Source organism: Enoplosus armatus, chromosome 14 (assembly GCF_043641665.1).
Source record: "Enoplosus armatus isolate fEnoArm2 chromosome 14, fEnoArm2.hap1, whole genome shotgun sequence".
In the NCBI taxonomy this organism is placed as follows: Eukaryota; Metazoa; Chordata; class Actinopteri; order Centrarchiformes; family Enoplosidae; genus Enoplosus; species Enoplosus armatus.
In genome coordinates, this window is record NC_092193.1 from 18,485,326 (window position 1) to 18,508,814 (window position 23,489).

Sequence of the window (23,489 nt, forward strand, 5' to 3'; positions counted from 1 at the left end):
TGCTGCGGGCGCTTCACTAGCAGTTTGTATGTAAAGGATTAATTTATACTTTTTTCATAGAGAAACCATGAGACAACCACTGACGTGCAGAACTTTGTAATGTTTACCACTTAACGTCTAGCATTTCAGGGCATCACAGGTCAAGGCGCCTTTCTTTGATGTGTGTTTTCTTAATGATGAAGCGCGGGGGGGTTGGGGGGGTCAGTAACTTAAATGTTCATGGGATCAGAATCCAATATTTGTCTCCTCCTCTCAGTTTGTACATAGGATGTGCTCATTGAAATTTATGTACAGTCTTTTTGTAATAAACAGCCCATTGAAACAATGGACAGAACTGTGTGTTTTGTGTATCGTCAAGCTGTTGGAACAGGTGTAAAAAGTTGCAGAGATTTTGTCCAAAACAAAATACAAGTATAAATATAAGCTTTTAAAATACGTTCTTTTGCATCAGAGGCATGAAACATCATGTTATTGGCTCCATTTGTCCAGACGTGTGTTCACAAAGGGAGGCTGAATTTGCTAAATCCAGGCTAGCTGAAGTTATACACAGAAGGTGGCAAAGATGTCTCAAACTTGTGTGTGTCCAGCAGGAGGAGGAGGAGGGATGAAGTCAGGTGGTGGTTCATGTGGATAGTCTTCAACATGACCGTTGGATCTGTCTGTAAAGACAACCAAATGAGAATTAAACCCCGACGTGTGGGTTTTAGTGTTTAAATATACCGTATATATAATATTTTAGGCAGGGAAATTTCTATAAGTCCTGCATTCTTACAGTTTTCTCCACTGCTGTTGTTCAAACACAGGTACATTTTTGTCTTAAGTACATCATCATTCAGTAATCTCAGTAATTTTGCTCTTATTCTTAGAGTTAAGAATAAACGCCATAGATGTAAATGTCTTTCTTTTTAGGTTGAATTCAGTTTTGGAAAAAGCGTAAAAGCTAAACATGTATTTGAACAACGTACTAACATCAAACATTTTGTACGGCCTCCACAGTTACTTCTAACATCATCATCATGTTATGAATAATACCCCAAATTGCATATATTTACCACCTTCTGAGGCCTGTTATTGGCTGATTCAGTGCTTGGGGGAGGGCACTTAGGAGTCTATGTAGTCTGCACTCACTGTAAGAATCACACATAAACGTTTAGAAAATTTACTTTCAGCTTTTTTATGCAAAGCGTACAACTGGTCCAAGTGGTGCACCATTCTTGAGACCATTTCTTAGAGGTTTTTTGTACAGTTCCAATGAGATTCAAATTCAAGATTCAAAAAACTTTATTGTCTATCACATAAGGATAGACATTTGTCTTAGGTTTGGGTCTTACAAACAACAAAAAAACATACACCCATTAATGACAAAATGGCATACCTTTGTGTGCAGCAGATCGGAGAGTTTGCAAACCGGAGGCTCTGGTCATTGCAGCCTGGTAGTTCTTGTACAGGACAGTCCCATACTGAACACACACACAGAGGACACACACCTGTTTCATTCTTTGCCATTGATGAAATGTCTGCATATACTTTTACCCCAAATTTAAAAAAATGTCATTGTTGAATCTGACCTTGGCTATTCTGATGGAGTTGACCCAAAGTGACAGTGTGTGTTTATCATCACAGCACAGGAACTTGATGTAGTCCGACTCCTTCTGGATGCAGGGGTGCTGGGGAAAGAGTACCAATAGAGAGAACAGTGATGTTAAAGGGGCACTCCTGTGATTTTTTTGCACTTCCATAAAGTTGGGGCACCTGAGAGAGACATATTGTAAAAAAAAAAAAAGAATGGTCAAAACTGATGCAGTACAGGCCAAGATACCCTGACTTTTAGTCCCTAGTGTTGGTCAAGCTCCAGAAATGCCTACATTTCCCATAATGCAACACAATGGTGTCTTTTGGGAGACTCTGCCTCCCTAGTAAATACAGAGGCTGTGTCTCTCGCTGAGTTTGTGTAGTTGTAGTACACACCAGAGCCGGCAGAGGGCAGCCCACACCAAGCTGTCACTGCACTGTGGAACATGAACACTACTCACACAAGTGTTAAAACAGGACCAAACATGTGTTTCTCAGTGGGAATCTGGTCTCTTGATTCATTTAATTCAATTAAAAACAAGCAGACAAAAACTGGAAATCCTAGATGTGACTATTCTATTACAGCACTGTTTCTGCAAACACTATGTTTGGTTGTTGTCCAGGTTCCCATGGTTGAGAAGCACTTCTGACAGGCTGTCAAAAATACACGTCACACCAACAGAACAACATGGTCAAAACCGGTTGTGGTTCTTCATTCATCCCACTTCCCCTCAACACGACTTACTGACCACTCGTCCTATCTCCTGACAGCTTGATCTTTATCTGTTGCAGTGCAGCAGTGCAGTTGTGCACAGTCCTGTCTCATGTTCAGCCCTCCTCTCAGTCTATGTTTGATGTGACCAAACTCTTATTAAGTATGGAGAGTATGATACAGTAAGTGTTGTTCAAAGTGATGCATCTTAAAATGTCATAAATGGGGGGGGGGGACCCTTGAAGTGGTTTAACAATGACATCATTGTGCTTTGTAATGCCTTTACCTTTAGCGTGAAGCAGAAGTTGGTGGGAGCTCTGTATTTCTGTTTGTAGCTGTTGGTGGTGTAGATGTCGACTTTTTCAAAACGGACAAAGCAGGCGAGATCACTGGAAGACTGTCGGACAGAGAGAAAAAAGCAAATCATGAGGTAGAAATCCTAGAACGTGGAACATAAAGTGTGGAAGTGTTATATATGATGATAAGTCTCCTGCAGCACAGCAGAGTTCCTCTCAGGTGTTTTGCAGGGAAAAGTTGAACAATTCACACAAAAATGCGTTTGTGTAATCGGTTTTGTATCATTTCTAATGTTAAAAGGCATTGCCAACCCAGAACAGTTTTACAGTGATATTTAAGAGGTAGCATAAATTAGAGCAGTCTAAATGACTGCCAGTCATTATTTTGTTTTGAAGTTCTGGTTGTTTTCTCAATCTCATTGTGTGGTAGGTATTAAAAATGAAGACTTGAATAAAAAAATAAAAAAAACAACAATTAAATGTGAGGCCATTTGTCTTTATTTAATTTTCAAAGGGAGTCAACAATCGAGCTCCATTTCAGAGAAAACATTTTGTTTTTCTCTCTAAAGCATTCCTTCCATTTTAATCAGGAACACATCATCTTCACACATTCAACCACGTAGATGCTGCTGTTGTGGTTCGCACCACTAGGTGCAGTTTCCTGTAAGTGACCCACACCTTTGTCTGCTTTTCTTCTTCCATTTCTTACCTTTTCTCCATCTCTGCCTGTGTGATGATCCCAGCTCCATGATTCTCTCTTCTAAATATGTGACAGTAGCTTCTGTGTCCGTGTCACTGTAGTTGCATGTGGGTGCATTTCAGACCGCTGGAGGACTTCAGTTGGGCTTTTTCTTTTGTCTGATTGTGGCCATTTCTCTTTCCCCCTGCCTAATGAACTGTCCCTTCCGGATCCTCCACTGCTCCTTGGCCTCAGATGATTCCTGCAGCTCTCTCATGTTTGCGATTTGCACATCTGCCTCGCACAGTTTCCCCTCCATCTATTTCTCCCTTTTGGATGATTTTTTTTTTGTGTGGGCGTTTTTTCTGCTCAGTGACAGGACGACATGTTTCTCTTTAACAGCGGCGAGGCCTCAATTCACACCGTCCATCTTCATTTCTTCAGCTCTTCCTCTTGCCTTTCTGCTTCTGCTAAGCTATGATGTAAGGCTTACATTGTAAGCCATCATACACTTCACACAGGGGGAAAAACTCTCTTATCTCGTTGTTTAAGGATTGCTGCCATACTAATCCAGTTTTCTTCTTTTTATTTTCTCCTCAACTGGAAGGTTGTTTATAGTCTACTTGAAAAAACTGACACCATTTGTCAACATTGCAACATTTGGGAAATTCACTTTCCTGCGAGTTAGATGAGAGGACTGATACCGCTCTCATGTCCGTTCAATATGTAGCTGGAGTCTGCAGCTGGTTAGCTTAGCTTCAAAAAGACTGGAAACGGGGGGGAGGAGATACAAAGCTCCAGAATGAACACGTTATATCCTGTTTGTTTAATCCATAAAAAAAGGAAGTGCAAGACTATGTGCCAGACTATTTCTCAGTTAGCCTAGCTTAGCCTGAAGACTGGGAGCAGTGGTTAACAGCTGCCTCGGGTAAAAAAAACAACACAATAGTGGGTAGTAGTTGCCTTTTCTTTAATCTTTGGACTGAGCCAGGCTTGCTGTTTCACCCTCTTTCCAGTCTTTATGCTAAGCTAAGCTAACCGACTGCTGGCTGTAGCTCAACCTGCAGACATGAGAGTGGTCAAGAAAACTAATAAGCATATTTCCCAAAATGTTGTACTATTGTTTTTTGTTTATCTGAAGATTACCAGGAATAACATCAGACAACCGAATGAAAAATGACAAATCCTTCTGCCTACTTACCTAAAATACCAACATGCCAATGATTTTAACTGTTTGTGTGGATGTTAAAATTCAATTTGTAAGTTTAAACAGCCTTACAGCCACTGCTAGCCGGGAACAGGAAGACAGTAAGATGGAAAATAAAGTTATCTTTTTTCTTTTGTGCATGGTGCCAAAAATCACCTGATGAAACATAACCATAACTGAGTATTTACCAATTTCACTGTCATGACAACAGCAAACCAGAATGTTCTCCAGGCTGTGTGTGTAGGAGGTGGTTTCATCCACACAGGTGGCTAAATGTAATCTCTCACCTACCTGTTGTCTCTACAGCAGCAACACATTGGTGTCAGCAGCGCACCAAACATGGCTGCATTTAAAATGAAATATGCGGTAGAATGTTTCCATTGTTCAAAAACACATTTGATCTGCCATACCTTTGTCTTTCCTTTGGGTACATAGTAGATGCCAGAGGCCCTGAGCACAAAGTAGCGAGGCTTCCAAACTTTTTTCCCATCTTCCTTTAGGTACAGCGTGCCCTCGAGATCAGGAACAATCAGAGTGGAACCTCCAAAATGCTCCTGCAGAGTCAGAGGACATGCAAAACTGAAATTATCACAGGATAGAGACAAAAAAACAAAACAATGTCATGTAAAACAATGCACTCTTAGTCTTAGTCAGGCAAGTCAATGTATTTATAGGGCTCATTTAACATTCCTATAGAACAAATCACTTGTGTGTGGTGTGACTGAAATGAGTCCTGTCCAAGAGGGAGATGAACAGAGAGAAAACAACTTCATCAAGACTCTTAAATGGGATAAGAAACAGGAGCTTAGAGATTGGCCAGCAATTATTAGGAACAGACGGATCTAGGTTGGGTTTTTTGATCCTGTAGTGTCAATTTTGTATCTTAAGAAATATTCACTGGTGTCAGGTGTTGCTTCAGGAGAAAGGGTTGAGTACTGGGTCTACGGGTGTTTGAAGATAATATCACAAAAGTTTTGTCTCTCTGATTTGACAAACTGTTGGTATTTAGCCTGCTTCCTGCCTGACTAACTGTGCGACTGGTGGCGTTCAACCAGGGCCGAGCTTTGATTTGAGGTTTTCTAACTTTGTAAGGGGCACTTGAGTCAAGAGCATTGGTGTGGAATTGAATAACGTGACCGGCTCTTCTGTGCCCAGGACAGCAGGGGGAGCCTTAATGGGGGCTGAGGTGAAGGCTTGGCAGTGAGAGGGGTCATAGACCTGCTCTCATTTCCTGGAAAACTGGGTTTGGGAGTGAGGTGGAAAACATACAGGGCCGATGATCAGATCAACGGAGACATTGGGGACCGGAATGGCAAAAGTTAAAATAAGGTTATGACCATGCACATGTGAAAGATGTTACAAAGCTTCAGTTTGTGTACTGACACACAGAAACCTGACATGTAGTTCCAGTAATATGGTGGCACTGTAACTGACCTGAAGTAAGAGTTGTTTGGCTTGCTCGTTAATCCCACTCAAACGCTCTCTCTTCTTTTTCCACATGTAAAACAACTTCGGGGAGAGAGAGCCATAGTTCAATTTAGTGACTGAACGTCAAACTGCGTGATCAAACGAGAAGAACATGCGTGCACATTTACATACTGACCTGAGGGTCTGTGAACATCACGTACTTCTGAGGTCTGGACACAAAGCAGATTTTATTTTCAGTGTGGCGAGTCCACGCAGACAGCGGCTCCACTAAATATTCATGGTCCTCAAAGCCTCTCTCTGAAATGGTGAGAAGCCAGCCTTTGAAAGTGTGTATCGGTCTTCAGTTTCTGAAACACACACACACACAGTGTGTGCAACAGTGTCTCCAGCAGTGTGCAGCATGTGTTCATCTCACCGATCTGCAGCTCAGGGTTGGTCTCACACAGGCTCCAGTCGATGCTGCGGTCACAGTGTGTCTTCTCAAACAGATTGTCCAGAACCTCTCGGACCGTCTGCCTCTCATCCACCATCAGCGTCTTGGAGCTGCCGTCACTCATCAGCACTTTTACTATCAACTAGAAGAGGCAGCAGGCTCAGTTTGTTTACCTGTGAGGCTGCATGTTGAAGAAAGACCCGCACAAAAACCTGCTGACTTTACCTTCCTCACTTTGGCTTCTTTCAGCTTCTCCAGAGCCAATTTAATTTTGTCGGCCTTTGTCTGGGGTTTGCTCTGGAAGCATAATATGAGGAGGTAATCAATCATATCATTTTTTTTTCGTGAAAATACAACTTCATTTTTATGTCCAGTGACAGATTCTATGTTACCGCCTGCAGCACTCCGGAGGATTCAGCCGTGTTTGGTGGTGGAGGAAGGGCAGCCGCTGGCTCAGATTGCAAAGTCATGGCTGACGCTGCAGTTTGATTATCTGCGCTGGTGCTGGTCTTTTTGGTTGATTTTGATCCGAGGTCAGCCACCAGAGCATCCAGGTCATGGTCCTCCAGCTCATTAAGAGACTCTGTGAGGAGATAAGGGTGGAGTTGTGGCTTAAAGGTTAGAGAAGCAACCTCGTAGAGGTCGCGGGTTCAATCCCCGGGCTGGCAGGACAAATCTACTCGAGCAAACTGAAACAGTCACACTCGCTGCTGCCTCATTAGCACTGCTGAGGTATCGCTGAGCCAGGCCTTTAACCACCAACTGCTGTGGTGAAGCTGCTCAGTAGCCAACAGATCAGGCTGTTGTTCTGGGAAGCTCTCGGTGAAACTTCCCTGAAAAAATAAGATTAAACATTTTCATCCTGTCATTACAAAGGCACAACTGACAGAGGAGATGTGAGACTATAATACATCAAAGTTTAGTTTCAAATTACAAAGACAATTCCATTTGTTGATGCATTCCCAAAGTTTAAGACTGTTTTTCATTTAGCGAGAGGTGAACACATCTATATTACGTTAACAAGGCAGTCTTTATGCTAAGCTAAGCTAACCATCTGCTGGCTGTAATTTCATATTTAACAGACAGACATGAGGGTGGTACCAATCTCCTCATCAAACAAAACGTTTGTTCCCCAAAAGATCAAATATTCCTTTAACACAACATTCCCACTTTGTATTGAATCAAAGCTAAATATTCTTTTGCTCACTCCCTTTTGTGTGAGCAAGAGGCTTGCTTGGTGTGTTCAGTTTCTTCAGTTTTTCTCCCTCATTATCTAATTTACTTTATTTATTTAGTCCAACAAGTTGTAATCCTTAATTTAGGCCAAAGAATGTGTGTTTTTACAGTTGTGCCACAACCATCCACTTATCCTTCATTTCCCAACGTGATTATCTCCACCTGGTTTCTAGAGGTTGGCACGACCTCCTGGCGCAAGAAAAAACAGTCACTCCCCATCTCCCAACAGAAATCTTATCACTGGACTCGTATCTCCCCCACTTGCATCCTTCTACTTCACACCTACTTTCAGGGCAGTGTGACTCTTGGTTGTGTAACATTGCTGGAGCATCTGGAACTCAAAGCTTCACCTACCGTTCTTGCTGTGGATGAGAGTGTCTTCATCTGAACCAGCACTTACCATTTAAGTCTGTGAAGCCAATAGAGAAGGTGCTCTCTGTCTGTGAGGCAGGATCCACTTCTGGTGAGTCGGCTGCCGGCTCTAAACTCTGCAATGAAGTAATGGTGATGGTAAATTAACAACATCTCACGCCCCCGGGGTCCCCACTGTCTTACCCACACACCCATAAATGACAGTTGTATATTGTGAAGAATTAAATATAATACATATAAGAGCAGCCCGAAAATCAAAGTGGGCCATATGTGTCCCTGAACTGCTCTGAACTAATGTTTAATTATGTAACGTGAGCCTGTTATTTATCAGTGGCTTTGTTTCCCTGCACTTTATCATGCTCTGTTTTAAAGCTGTACCAATAATGGAGAACACATTGCACTCAGTTTACTATATGCAAAGACAATAAATCATATGTCAGTTCATTAAGAAAAACTGATTTGTCAAAACTGTGAGGTTGCAGTCTCTGTTTTTTGTTTGAAGCAAGCTGTACACATCCGGTGCACACATCCACACTCCTGGTGAATCGCTGTCCCTTTGACATTTGAATATCGCAAAGAAAAGGGCTGATATCCAAACTGCAATATTTTAATCATTAACCAAACTCTCCACAGGCTCAATCATGTTGTATAAACAAGCTGGGCAGACTGCCAACCTGTACACAAAATGATGCCTGCCGGCATGCAGTTTGAGTCTGATGAAAACACATGTCGTCATGCTGGAGCTGCTGCTTAACTGACACCTCCGAGCTCCTTCAGTCTGGGTTTTGTCCTCCGGCTCCGCGGCAGTAAAGCAGAGAATGGACCCAATCAAGGCAACAAGTGGAAATACTTGAAATCCTTTTGTGTCTCCGACTCTGAGAGGGTCAATGCTTTAATCAAAATGCCTTTCTTGCAGACTCTGGTAATAGTCTGTGGAGTGGTGTTTGTCACTGTGATGGCTTTCCAAGAGGACGCATGCCAAAGTGACATATAGAGCTTTTTGTCTGATGTAATGTTTAAGATTGATCCCACTCTCAGGGCTGCACTTATTTAGCATACATGGGGAGATTTGAAATGGACAATAATGAATTACGCCTCGGGCTGAGGTTGCATCAGTTAGATGTGTGTAATGTTTTTCTTGGCGAGCTGCAGATATGTGATGAGCAGCTTATGTGTGCTTAAGGGAATCTGCGACGATCGCCCACGGACCAATCCAGATGCGATGACTTCACATCTCAGCGTCGCCTTTCCGCTTTTCTGTCTGAGGCTCAGTTTCAAAACAAAAGGCTGCCATGTGTAATCAGATAATGCCCAGATTAGTGAGGTAAACATCAAGTGATTTGTCTGATTCCCTTCTTGTAACCTGTTCCTACTTCAAAAGCACTGATGGGAACATTCGGCGAGAGTGTAAGAGTCTCAGCTCATCTGGTCATGTTTTGAGAAAGAATGCGACCAAAGATGTTTTGATGTGTGTTTCTCACAACTCCAGATGAAATTTACTAATGCGTAATAGGACATGTCGTCCAACATGTTTTTAGCCACGTTAGCAGCGTGGCTCTAAGGATGGCAATGGCGCTCAGTTGGTCCACCAGTTTGATCCGGACTGAAATATCTCAGCAACAGCTGGAGGGATTGCCATGAAATTTAAAAAATTCTAAATTCATGGTTTGCAGAGGATGAATCCTAGTGATCCTTTGACAATTTCCTCTAGCGCCATCAGGTCACAATTTTGGTTTTCAGTGAAATATCTTAAAAACTATGACATTTTGTACAGATGTTCACGTCCCTATTGGGATAAATGGTAATAATTTTGGTAATCCCTTTACTTTTCATGGCCCAGTCGTCAGGTCAAAATTGTAACGTGTCCAATACTTTGGTTTATGACCAAATACCTGCAAAACTAATGACATTCCCATCAGCCTCAGCTCTACTTTATATGTAGTGCTAGTTTGCAAATGTTACCATACTAACAGGCTAAATACAATGGTGAATGTGGTTTAGACCTGCTAAACTTCAGCATGTTGGAGTGTTGGCGTTAGCATTTAGCTCTGCTGTATGACTCACCTGAGAGAGATGCTCCATCTCCCCAAGCAGGTGACTGAACATGGTATCTATGTCGTCCATCTGAGAGCAGCAGAACAAAACATCTTAGATTTTAGCTGCAGTACAATGTAGAAAGGAGATTACAGGACACTACACCAGAAGCACCAGGAACTGAAAATCTTTGGATGATTTCAGTTCAGTTTAAATTCAGTTTCTACTGGCAACAGTTCTGGAATTGTTTCTCAGGAAGCAAGCGGAACAGTTGGGGGTGGGGGGGGGGGGGGGGGCTGTATTGAAAGGCCTGCCCAACAATTGACATTTTTGTGGTACGGAGATACAAACACCCTTGGACACATACATGCACGTATACACAGTTTGGATATGCCTTTCATAGCTGTAAAAACAGATAAACAATATGCAAACAGTGTTTGATCACTCCACAGAAAAAAAACTGAAATGTGACTCTAAAAAGTGACAAAGCAGCGTGTGTGGCAAGTTGAAATGCTTTCCATGTTGCTCTGGCTGTTGCAAGAGTTGTTTTTATCGCCGTCCAGCAAACCGATGAAGCTCATCTTCAATCAGCTGCATCATGTGGGTCCACGTTCCACTCACAGTACATACGACTCAGAAATAATTTCATATAAACTGCAACGCTGAAACTGATTCACTGATCCTCTCATTTTACTGAAAGACACCATGTGGAGGTGAAGGCAAGCAGTGTGACGTTTCTCTGGAAAAGATCTTAATATGAAGACTTTGTTGACTAAAAATCAAAGATAAATTTAGCACGATTTGAAATGTCTTGTGTAGGTGTCACGAGTTTAACTAATAATCTGTGAATTATGGGCGACAGCTCGAGCTGAAGAACATCACATACTTTGCATTAATAATTGATCATTTCTGGGGGAAAAAGGGCTTCATTGAGATCAAAGATTTACATGAGGCAAAACTTTGTGGAACTCAGCGTCTGGGTTTGTCCATATGGAGGAGGCATCTTGCCAGCTTTAGGGTCAAAAATACATCCCGCATGTGGAGGGGCTTAAAAAGCGAACTGAAGAATGAGCTCCCTGCTTTGTCTTTGAGACCGTTGCTATGTGCGGTTATCATTACTGTAACAATATATATATACATATTGTAAAGCCACAGCAGCGTGCATAGAAACTAGAAACAGTACATACGGACAGAGGACAGGTTTACCACCACTACCGCTTAATGTAGAAGTTTTCTGATAACTCCTCTGTTGCAGGATGCATAGAGTAGCATGGACAAGGTGGACATGCAACTAACAAAATACCTGGAAGCACACATAGCAAAATATACACAATAGACTGCAATGCCTATATAAACTATCCATCACTGACATTTGAATTGATAGTATGGCACTTTGTTTGCATTGTTTTCTGAGCTTTATACATTGTTTCTGTACATAAGTTCACATATATGTAGTGCATTTTGTGTTTGTATGGAACCACTAGATATAACTGGATTGTAACCACATTAATATGGATTATAGCAGCTTTAATATCGTATGTTTTTTAATCTATTTTGTTTTTCTTAATATGTGCTGAGACAATCTCTCAACTAAGGCTGCTATCATCTTTTCTTTGTGTACCTTTTTCAACCAGCGTCGGATCACATCGTGATACAGCTGGAGTCTAAATACGTGACGAGCACAGCAGACATCTGTTTGGCTTTGTTTAACTTTACGCTGATCTATTTTATACATTAAAGGTGCAGCTGGAGGTGTGCAAAGTACATATTCTGTCAACTCATGTGGTCTTTGAGACATTCATACATTTAGAGCCTCTGTCCCGCTCTTTGTTGCTCTCTGTACCACTTGTCCCTCTTCATACACAGATATATATATATATATATATATATATATATATACACACACACGCAGCCTAATGTGCATATACACAAACAGAAAGACGTACAGTATACAGTCCTGACTGTGATGTTCAGTCTCATTCTGTGTTTATGCTGCACAGTAAACAGACCATCCATTAGCCCTTTTTAAACAGAGATCCTGCAGTGAGGTGGAAGGGGAAGAGGGGAGAGGATGGTGGTTGACTGAGTATTGTTTCCATGTGAAAGTGAAATCTTTGGATCAAGAAAGTGAACTTCACCTTTGTGGCCACTCCGGACTTCCGTGCCTCACATACGTCAATCCTTACTTCTGTTTTATGTTTACGTGCACGGGTAAACTTTCTATTACTGGTAATGGTCAGAGATTCTGTGTTTGCAGTCTCGGGCATGTGCTCATCGCAGCATGCATTGCAAAACCACATTTGTTTATGAATTCCATGCTCTCATCAGGCATGTCAGATTGTTGCTGCCGTCTCCCTCTGTGGTCCCACACATCAGCCGCCAGGAGACAGACAGGCAGGCTGACAGGAGGACGAGCCAAAGCCGGAGTACAAAAGGCGATTTATTGAGACTTATATGCATGAAGGGAATCAAAAAGCATTGCCTGCTGACAGTAAACCAACATGTTTTCTCTTTTCTTGTGGTTGAGAGCTTCTTACTGTTTTCTAATTAGTTGCACAACCATCCATTGGCTGCTGTGAGAGGACATGTGTTTGTCCTAAACAAAGCTGATGTGGCTGCTCAAGTATTTAACTCTTAAAGAGACTAACAGAAGGGATAGATAGATATATTTAGCATTTTTGCACATTTGTATTTTATTGATTTACTATACAGTTGGCATAATACACATAAACTTATTTTTTTTAAAAACATTCAGAATCATTTTTTTAATTGTTCTTACCTTCTCTGTCTCTTTCACACATGGGAGCATCATGAAGTGAGTGCAAAGGCTAAAACTCTCAGGGGCAAGTCTGTAAGAAACCACTTGTGCACATGACTGTGCCTGCACTGCCTCTGCAGTCAACTGAGCTTCCTGTGAAATCAGGAAGTAGATGTATCTGCTTCTCTGGTAAAGCAGAATGAGGTTTAACTTTCTTATTATGGTGCATATCTGCGGTGCTGTACCGCACCTACTGACCACTACACACTAGCCTCTTCTCTTCAGTTCTCACAGTCCTACACCATCATGGTAGGTTCACACAGGTGGTCCCACCTAGTTTGCCTGATTAGACCTGCCCTTGACTGACATCACCCTCACTCTTCTGTTAGTTTTGTTGCACCTGTCAGGAGGGGATATACTACACCTTTGTGATTCTTTGAAGTATTGTTAGTTTGGTGCGCAAACTTCCTGCATGGCTCTCAATTATTTTAAATTGAGGCTTAAAACTTCATTAACATCTTGCCCTGTATTGTACCTGCAATAGAAGTCTAATCCTCCTGTTTATTAATGTGTTCACTTTGCATTGCCATGCTGTTGCTGTAGTTGCTATAGCAACAAGCCAGTCTTGCCTTAACGAGGTCTAATCAATCCACAGGTCACTTGCAGTAAAGCAGCGTATAACCAAGTGACGACTGACAGGGATTGATGAAAGAAACAAGGTTACTACAATATATTTATATATATATATATATATATATATATATCATAAGCATTTCTGGTAGTTAAATGACAATCTTGATATATTTCAAGAAATATAGAAAAAGGACTAGTACAACTTATAGTTTAAAGTACTTATAGTAAAGTATAACTCTAGTATAACTAGAACAACTGGCTCAAAGAATGTATGACAGCTTATACGCTCCAATAAATTCCTATTGGACAAAGTGAATTGTTGGCAAATAGAAAACACGACACACCGATGATGTACACCGTGTGAAGTACTTCTAGCTGAAACGAATGCAACAACCGAGAGGTGTTGATTCAACAGTATGATCATTTTGGAGGATGCAGTTTGTTGGAATTGTATTGTGTTATACTGACAGCTTCTGCCCCCCCCCATTTATATCAACAAGAGTATAGGCTAAATAACAGAAACGCCTCTCTGTTCAAATAAGAACTAAAATAATATTCCACTCACATGAGAATGGGCTGAGGGGTCCTAGGGTCATAAGGTACAGCGTCATGACACGGCACAGCAGATCAGAGCAAGACACCGATGACAATAGCACCACTATGAATAGTGCAGACAGCGAAAGAAATGTGTGAAAGCAGTTGTGGAAACAGACATTAACAGCCTCTTATAGACCTCTTATAGCGCTCACACAGTCGTGTGTGGTCTCACTTCAGCCTGACTGAGCAAATTAGTAACTGTATCTAAGTGCGACCCTGCTATCGCCTGCTGCGTGTGTGCATGTGTGTGTGCATGTGTGTGTGCATGTGTGTGCATGCTGCAGTTAGCTTCAGCCCTTCAACTGTTTTTAAGCTTTCTGGATGAACAAACTACTTCTGAGAGGTGCAGGATTTACATACTGACTGGTATATATTCAGTGTGTGTGTGTGTGTGTGTGTGTGTCTTACCATGGAAATGACAGGAGAGAGAAACATTTAAGTGTTTCTAATGTGGGTTAAAGCTTTAATCAAAGCCATGTGGGGTCAGGGAAGGGAAATGAGAGTGGCAATAATAACCTGTTATAAAGTGGACATTTTACAGGAGAGGCAATTTTGGCTCCAAAAATTTACAGTATCACAGAGTTGTAAAGTCCCACAACTGAGACCCTAATCCAGTACTACAGAAGAGATCAAAGCTTTGACGCCATATAAAGCAGAGGTTTTAATTCTGACAGGGCTTGTTAAAACCCCACTGGGCTGATCTTCAAAATGAATGGCGAGAGAAAAGGGAAACGGTTAGAAAGAAAGAGTTGTTTGCCCTTTGAGTAATATAGTTACATGTGGAAAAACCCCATAAAGTAAATCCCAGCGGACCATTTGGCATTTGGCATGAAGTTCTGTCAACGGTGCACACAAAACTGCTCAAGAATGAGTGTTAAAATAAAAACAACATTGGAATTGTCCAAATATCTACCACATGCACAGCTTCAACGGGAATGGAGTGACTCGGCGGAGTGGTATGTCCGGGAAAGCTACGGGTTAATTTAAGACTAGGAGCAAAGCCTGTTGCCAATTAGGAGCAGTGAGCGCCACATGTGGGCTAGACGGAGCTATCTCCAGAAGGGGCAAAGGGGGCAGAAACCGCGGTGCGCGCAATGGAGACAAGCTGAATGTCTGTGCAATCACTTGTTCAAGATCAATTGGCAGTTACACGTATGGACAGTTACTAATTTGAGGGTTTTTTTTCCTCTTAACGAGATGATCAAACTAGATCTGCTGGGCTAAAGGATTGATGCGCAAAAAGGGGGCCACCATTCAGCCGTTGACCTTTCAGCATAGCAACATGGCACGCGTCTCTGCCGTATTCTTGCTCTGTGTTACGTCTATACTCAGTGGAGCAGAGAGCGCATCTGAGATCTGCCGGGGGGCGCGCTGCTTCTCTGGCCAGGACTGGAGCAGACCGTGCGTCGGAGCGCACTGCCAGGGGCGCGCGGAGGCAGTAGCGCCCCGACGGCAGTTTCACCACTCTGCACAGCCCAGACAAGGACAAGTCCACCCGAGTTACCAACAGGATGCTCATTTCGGGCATCAGCAAGCCCAAAGCGCGCCGTTAGCACCGTACACCATCATCCAGCCTCAGCAGGGAAGCTTTGCGCAACAAGCGGGCACGGATGGCACCAGGAGGACGAACCCGAGGACCATCACAGCGGAGGTGTTCCATCCTGGCTGCGCCGGTGGGACCTGTCCGACCACTGTCTCTCATCGGCCGACGAGTGATGACAGCGCAGCACGGGAGTGCAAAGGGATTGGATGTAAACTTCCCCTCCGGATGCGTCAGAAGCCCAAGCCTTGCGTCGGAGACGGTTGCGGTACGCACGGAGGAGACGACGGGAGAGGACACTCTTCGCCGGTTCATGTGACAGACAGAGCGGCGCAGTTTCTGGACGAACTGCCAGACTTTGGGTCGGAACGTGGTGCATGGATACAGCTGACATGTGACATGAAACCAGGTCAGTATCAGCCACCAGCCTGTGAGTGATTAGCCATAACTCATCTAATCTGAAGTGCAGCCTTCGCAGTGAGGAAATAATAATCACTTAAAGTGCCTTGTAATGGTTTTCTGTCTTTGTCACAGGGACCAACGAGGTTCCCTCAGAGGACGCTCTTGTGCTGCAGCTGCAGCTGTCTAAGAGCCAGGAGAAGCTGGTTGAGGCCCTCAGGGGCCAGCAGGACGAGGTCAGGGAGCTGCAGAGGCTCCTCAGTGAGCAGCAGGGGACGCTGGTCAGCCAGCAGAGAGAAATGCTGGAGCAACAGAGGAGGATGTATGAACAGATGGAGCAAGTAAGGTCGCTGTGACTGATGATGAGAGAAGTGCTAATAGTTGGTTATTGGCCGGTGATTAGAGAAACATTAAACATTTATTTAGTTGAGGTGGATGGAAAACACCTGACCTACAGAAGTTTTATTTAGATAGTTGATGACCGCTGACCTCCCTGTGGAGGATCTGTTCCATATGGGGAGGAAAATGTTCTGTCCAACAGCCGAGCTGAAATGAGCAGTTATGCACAGAGCTGAGTAATAGGGGCTGCATAGAATAATCACACATTTTGTAGTTTCATTCAAAAAAAATATGTTTGTCTTTTTTATATTTTATTTCTCTACTTCCAGGTTAAAGCCCAGCACAACTTACTGATGGACAGTTTCAAACAAACATCTTTCCAGAACCTGCAGGGGGAGCTAGACAGTCACATGGAAACCTTGAGTGGGCAGGCTAGAGCCCACCAAGCCCAGCAGGCTCTCTCTCTGCACAAGGTGGACATGGAGGCCAGCGTGATGGAGGTGAGCTGCAGGTTGAATCAGGAATCGAGTGTGTTTAAAATATAGTGTATAAAAACATGATACCAGATGTTTCCATCTTCAGAGACCTAACTCATTTGTAAGTAAAGGCACTGTGATAAAAAGTCATTACAGCCATCATTTAGCAAGAATGTGTGTCTGGAGGTTTTTGAAGTTTGAGTCAAACTCTATATACACCCTGTATAGACCCTGTGGTAGAAAGTAGTACATTTACTCAAGTACAATTCTGAGGTACTTTACTTGAGTATTTCCATTTTCTGCACTACAATTCAAAGGCAAACTTAACTTACTTGTTACTTTGCAGATTCAGATTAATAATGCAAAATAAAATGAATGCAAATGAATGTATTATTGTAGGTTAAGATAAGACTACAAACTACCATAATTAAATAAACACCTTTACCAGCTGCAACATGATGTACATGTTAATGTACGTCAATGGTAATAATCCAATAATATAATCAACGTTTTACATCGAAAGTGGGCCATACTGCATGATGAGCTTTTACTTGTATTCTTGGTACTTTAAGTGAAGGTTGATGCTATTGTACTTTTACTTAAGTATACTTTCAAATGCAGGACTATTACTTGTAACTATTAGTTACTAGTATTTCTACACTGTGGTATTGCTACTTGTACTAAGTAGAAGATTTGAGTACTTACTCCACCACTGCACAGATCTACTGCAAAAGCATGTACTGCACTAATAATAATCTTCAGTAATTAATCCCCATAGTTTTCACATTCTTATCTGCATGAATCTTGCATAATGATTTCTGACCTAATGTTAATATTTTTTTTATCAAATTTTAACTAAATGTAATCTACTTTAACATAAACGCTGTCTCATCCCACAACTAGCATCTATCAGTAAATAAGATGCCTGCACTATACGACATGTGCTTAGCTTCTCTACATTGCCTTCTTTACATGACTGTGGTGGTTGATGCCGTCAGGTGGGTCGCTCCCTGTTGGCCTGTGGGAGCTGCGGTCCTGAGGAGTACTGCGGCTTCAGCAGCGGCCGCCCTCGCTGTGAGAAATGCACCATCTGTCCTGCTGGCTTCTTCCTGGTCGCCCAGTGTTCAGTCCACGCAGACAGAATCTGCCAGGTTAGCGCGGCCATCACAGTTGAACTCGTGGACATAAACAGGACTCATACAATATGACACAACTTACAGTTATAGCAGATGTTGCAAGAGAGTGCTTTCCACTGTTTCACCACTGACTACTATCTAAAGAAGACGGTCATAAAGAAACAAGAAGCAGAAGACAGAACAAGAAAGCCATCTGGTTTAAATTTTAACCTCCTATAGATGGCAATGGATTTGGTGACCTGTCGGTTCCATGGTTAGACCTGCAATAACTGATTTTTTGGCCAATTGGGGGCAGCGGAAAATATGTATTTACCTTTTAAGCTGAAATGGCAATGAAATGTTAGAAAACACTTGCCTATTTGATGTACACATCTAGCACACATGGAGCAACATTAGCATTCATTTGGAGTCATGTTTCTGGCCACTTGGCCAACAAGTCCAACTTTCACTCTCTTGTAGCTCTGTTTTAGTCTCCACCAACTCCTGAGGGAAATTTCTGGCTCCACTATGTTCAACAGCTAGTTGCTAACTGCGCCTGTCTGCAGTTTGGTGTTAGGCAGGCAGCAGGTAAAGTGGGTTTGCAGAGCTTTTTTGCTGAAAACAGCTGCCTGCTGCTGAAAACTGGACCAAAACAGTAAATTTGTGTCCTGCAAAATCAAAACTGTGAACTGAAAGATGCCTTAAAGCTCTGTAGAGCTGACGGTAAATACAGAGTAGGTTGACTTTCTGTGCGTTCACTACTATGAGCAATCCCTTTCACATACAAGTAGTCATATTTGACAAGTAAAGTATAGCTGCTTTAAAATGCTGCTTTTCAAAGTGTACATTTATTCATCCTTGCAGGACAGAGATGAATGCCTTGAAATAGCTGATCTGTGTGAAGATCAACAGAAGTGTCTCAATACTCCAGGTAACATTTTTGTCAATATTGCCTGCATTTGATTACAACTCTAATTTCTCTAAAAAGTGTACAATAACCAATTGGAACCATTCCCACATTTTCCCTCCCCTCCATTCGTTGAACTACTGACTATAGTTAGAGACAATGAAATACGTTTTGAACTAACAGCTCTTTTTTCCCGTCATCAGGTGGATTCAGGTGCCAGGGCATGACAGAGCGAGACGCCAACTCAGGAATGTGCGGCCACGGCTACTTCTACAACTCGGACATGGATGAGTGTCAGGCCTGTAATGAGTGTGATGGCGAGCCCGTGGCTTCACCTTGTACCTTCGACACAGATACCGTCTGCTCTGGCCCTGCTGCTGGTGACGGCACCCTCTCTCTTTCCTGGGCCGGAGATGTGAGTCTGCCTGGCGCAAAAGGCCGCGTCCTGGCTCACGCCTTCCCTAGCGTGCAGCTTCACATCCAGGGAAGAGGCGACGCAGGTCTGGTGTCCGCTGAGGATGGGCGTCTGGTGCTCAGGCAGCACGGTCTGGTCTGGCTGGATGAGAATCTCTCGGTGAGCCACGGCTGTCGTAGCTTCATCCAGGTGTGTCTGCGTATGAACAGCACAGACGGCTCGGAAGGTCGCGACCTCAGTGGCGTTAGGGTGGAGCAGCGGGAGGGAAAGTCGCTCCAGAGCGCCAGCATCAGTGGGGTAGCAGAGGTCGCCCCAGGCCATATGATCTCCCTCTTCCTCCGGAGCGCCAGCCACCACTGTAACCAAAGCAGTGAAGGTCTGCAGCTGTACGACCCCTCAGCATCTCCGCTCAGTCTCTTCTGGCTCTCTCATGACACCGGGGCTGTTGCCATGACAGCACAGGCCACCGTGTCCGCACACTACCATACAAACTATCGCCCTGTCTTCCGAACCACCTCCACCTCTGACCCTTATGTAGTTGGACTGACTCATGACGGCCGAGGGATCCGTTATGCAGAAAGTGGCACTGTGCGTTTTGTATTTCAGCAGGCGTTGTACTCTATGGGCCAGGCGTGTGTGAGTGAGGGCTTCCAGCTGTTGGCGTACCTCAACCGCAATGGATCCGGCATGGAACTGTGCCGTACCTTCAAACCAGGCGTCCACTATCGAGACACGTCCATATCTCTGTCTGGAGCGGCTAAAGTTGACCCTGGGGACACACTGGGCTTTGAAATCCTCTCTCCTGCTCAGTGCAACGTACGTTTCTTTGGCGACGAGACAGGCATCAGTACCCTTAGCTTGGTTTGGGTCCCTGCTGCTATCTCTTCCTCGCTGTCTGCCTCTGTGGCCTACACCGGCCTTCCCTCAGGAGCAGTTAGAAACAAGCCGCTGTTCTTCCGCCAGACCAGCGCTCAGGTGTCCCAGATGGGGCTGCTAGGGAAGGGACCCACAGATCAGAGACGGGAATTTGTGTTCAGGGAGAGTGGCACAGCCAACGTGGCTCTGGATCTCAAACTCATTCACTCCTGCAACCTGGTCAAGGTGACTCTTCTTAGGCGAAGTGATCCAGAGGGGTCAGGAGGAGGCCGGGAGGCAGAGGCAGCCCGACCCGTCCCACTGGCTCAGCAGGTGGGTGGTCAGATGTCTGAGGGCAGCCATTGGGCCAGTGTGAGCCTGCGGGCGTCTTTCCAGGTTCATAACGGCACAGCAGTGTTCTTCACACTGGACTGTGTGCGAGGAAGGGTCAACCAGATCAGCCACCAAACAGGAAGTGGAGTGTCATTCCTCTGGGTGGCAGCATAACCCAAGAAAGACAAAACTTTACTATGCTGTTTCTTTATATGGTTTCCAGTTCAGTAGACCAGATGTTAAGCCATTTATATGATGGACTAGTTTCATTGGTTTGATTTTAAATGAATAGTTAGATGTGGTGGGAAAGAGATTTGTTTTCTTGCCAGGAGTTAGACGAGGAGACTGACACCATATCTGTTTGTTGAATTTGAAGCTACCACCAGCAGCTAGCTTAGCATAAAGACTGGAAACAGCTAGCCTGGCTCTGTTCATGGCTCTTATGTCTTGTTTGTTTAATACGTACAAAAAGCAAAGTGCAAAAGTAACAATGATTATATGATTCATTCATGATTCATGATTTTATGCCATGCTAGCTGCTTTCCCCCAGCCTTTGTGCTAAGCTAAGCTAACCGTCTTCTGGCTTTAGCTTCATATTTAATGCACAAATACCATAGTGGTATCGATCTTCTCATCTAACTCTCGGCAAGAAAGCGAATAAGCATATTTCCCAAACTTGGAACTATTCCTTTAAGCTGCTTTATTTTGCAGTGAGTAGCCTACAGCTAATTTGTGTTTAAAAAAAGCTCAAATATGGACTTTTATTTAAAAAATCATCATGCATCAATCATTGTATGTGTTTCTGTTGTATTGTACAACTGTGTTCACCTGATAGTACAGGAGGACACAGTTTTTAACTTTCACGCTTGACTTTTCTCCTTTTTTATGTTCAGAAATTCCATGTGCTGTACTTTGTCTGTCTTTTATTTATGTAATTCAATTACTCTGTTGACGCCAAAAGGACCTTCAGATCGTTCCCACTGTGACTACAGCATTTTCTGCTGTCACCCAAAGCGGTTCTCTGGTGCTGGCTTCATTCAGGAGTGTGTTTTTTAAGAGCATGTGTTTCATGTTAGCCGCCATTTTCTAATGTGAATATCTACTGCATGCCTTGTTTAATGACTACACTTTTCATATTATGGACTTAAAGGAGTGCGTTTCACTAAGGCCCTGTCGACATTAAACTGTCCTGGAGGGACAGCATGCTATTTTAAATATTATCACCTTAAGATATAGTTACTGCTTACTCAAACTAAACTGTAATAAAGTGTATATTTGTTGTTTTATATTAAATACAATAAAATTAAAATTGTTTTGACAGATTTTGTGCTGCTGCCTCTGTGTGACATTTACAGATGCGTCATTTAAAGCGAGACTAACTTTCGAAATTAGAAATAACATATTTTTCATAAATAAATGAATTCCTCAGCAACAAACACGCTCTTGTTCATTAAGTTCACTAACTTAGTCTGGTATGACCAGCTTACTGTATGGTGCCTAATGTTAACTAACGTTAGCCAACGTTTAGAGAGATATCGCTGTGTAACTGACATCTCTGAGTTAGCTGACTAACTTTATGACTCTTATCTCCTTGTGCTACTGTTACTGCTATTACATTTTCACATTTACCATGAGGCCTATTAGCGTGTTTTAGCATTAGCATTTAAAGTAGTTATTAGGACACAGCTACTAGTTAAATAACTCTTTAGTAGTATTAGCTATTAAGTGTCCACAACAGCTACTCCACAATTACAAGAATATTTCGTAAAACCTTCAGATTTTTTAAGGTATTCTACATCAGGACCACAATCACAACAAACTAGACCACATAATATATCACAGATTGTCACCATGTTTGTTGTAATTACAAAGATGCCGAGCATGTTCCATCCCAAATCTCCTGTATACAGCATTTAGAGACTGACAATCTTGCACGGACTACTCCCATCGTGGGTTTTTTCCTATGTGGTGCAGTCAGAGACGTGGAGATTGAACATGTTTGCTCTTGGAACAAGCTGCCAGGTGTTTGCTATTACACATCAAAGGACAGAGGTCCTTTATCATGAATTTAAACAGTTGAAATTATATTAGCCGGGTAGTTAACCTCCTAATGGCCTTCCTACGCACGTCCACCGACAACCCTTCCCATTCCCAGAGTACTGCTCTTTGGCACAAGATCAAAAAGCATATTACGATCCTGGGCATATGTTCTATGAAAACCAGTAGACCAGTTGATGTTATTATTTCAGCCTTTGAAGTCATGACCTCCAGGTTAATGTGTGCTATAGACTGTTCAATAAATCATGACTTTTAGGGGATTAGTGCCATTAATATGCAGGTTTGTGTCTTGAAGGTGCTGGTATGGAGTCTCTTGGATCAAAAGAGTGCCGACACAACCATTTCCCACTTCAGTCCTCTAATTCTCTCTAGTTCAAGGTTGTTTGACCAGACTGTTGCCATGAATAAAGCATGTGCAGCCCAGTTTATGAACTAAGCCTGAATCTTGCGCACAACTTTTGTCAGAGACACAAGACAATAACCAGACCTGAGTCGACTAACAGAACAGGAAAAAAGCATATCTTCAGACAAATTGAAACCACCTCCTCCTGGGTGAGTTATGGTGTTCTGGGGATGATAAGCGCTTAAGGAAAAAGGTCAGAGCTCCACAGTATAGAGAATGGAGCTCTGTCCGGCAGGACTAGCTGCTCTAACACATTAGCACTCTAGATAATAGAGTACAGATGGAGGGAAAGCCAAGCGTATGGGTGGGTCTTGAGGCAAGGCATGCATTTATATGCATGTATGTTGACTTTTTGTTTGGTTTCAATCAATTTTCCTCCAAAGTAAATACAAAATGAATGGAATTTAATGCCATAAAGCGACATAACGGCATATATATAATGTAGAGTCAGGAGGGTCAGAAAAGGGGTAATGTCATGTATGTTTTCTTTCTGAAGGGAGTGTAGTCTGACTGGGAGCGCAGGGAGATGTCTTTTAATTTTTTCTCACCTCAGATTCACATGTTATTTCAAGCTTCCCTTTCAGATTAATTGGAAAAAATTACATTAAAGACACATTAAAAAATTATGAATTAGAAGTGTACTGTTGTGTTATTTCTTCTAAGTCAAGGGGAGGGTCCAAATAGCAAAAAGC

General features: G+C 42.9%; 1 protein-coding gene across 1 annotated transcript; it reads right to left on the bottom strand.

Annotated features, from left to right (window-relative positions):
* Positions 1-420: 420 nt before the first annotated feature.
* LOC139296723 (amyloid beta A4 precursor protein-binding family B member 1-interacting protein-like) lies at positions 421-12,778 on the bottom strand. Its single transcript, XM_070919204.1, has 13 exons — positions 12,749-12,778; positions 10,000-10,059; positions 7,964-8,051; positions 6,720-6,910; positions 6,553-6,624; positions 6,310-6,469; positions 6,070-6,191; positions 5,901-5,975; positions 4,877-5,020; positions 2,571-2,681; positions 1,569-1,667; positions 1,376-1,460; positions 421-659 (listed from the first exon to the last, which is right to left on the bottom strand). The coding sequence occupies exons 1-13, from the start codon at positions 12,776-12,778 to the stop codon at positions 568-570; spliced, it is 1,329 nt and encodes a 442-aa protein (XP_070775305.1). The 3' UTR covers positions 421-567.
* Positions 12,779-23,489: the final 10,711 nt, after the last annotated feature.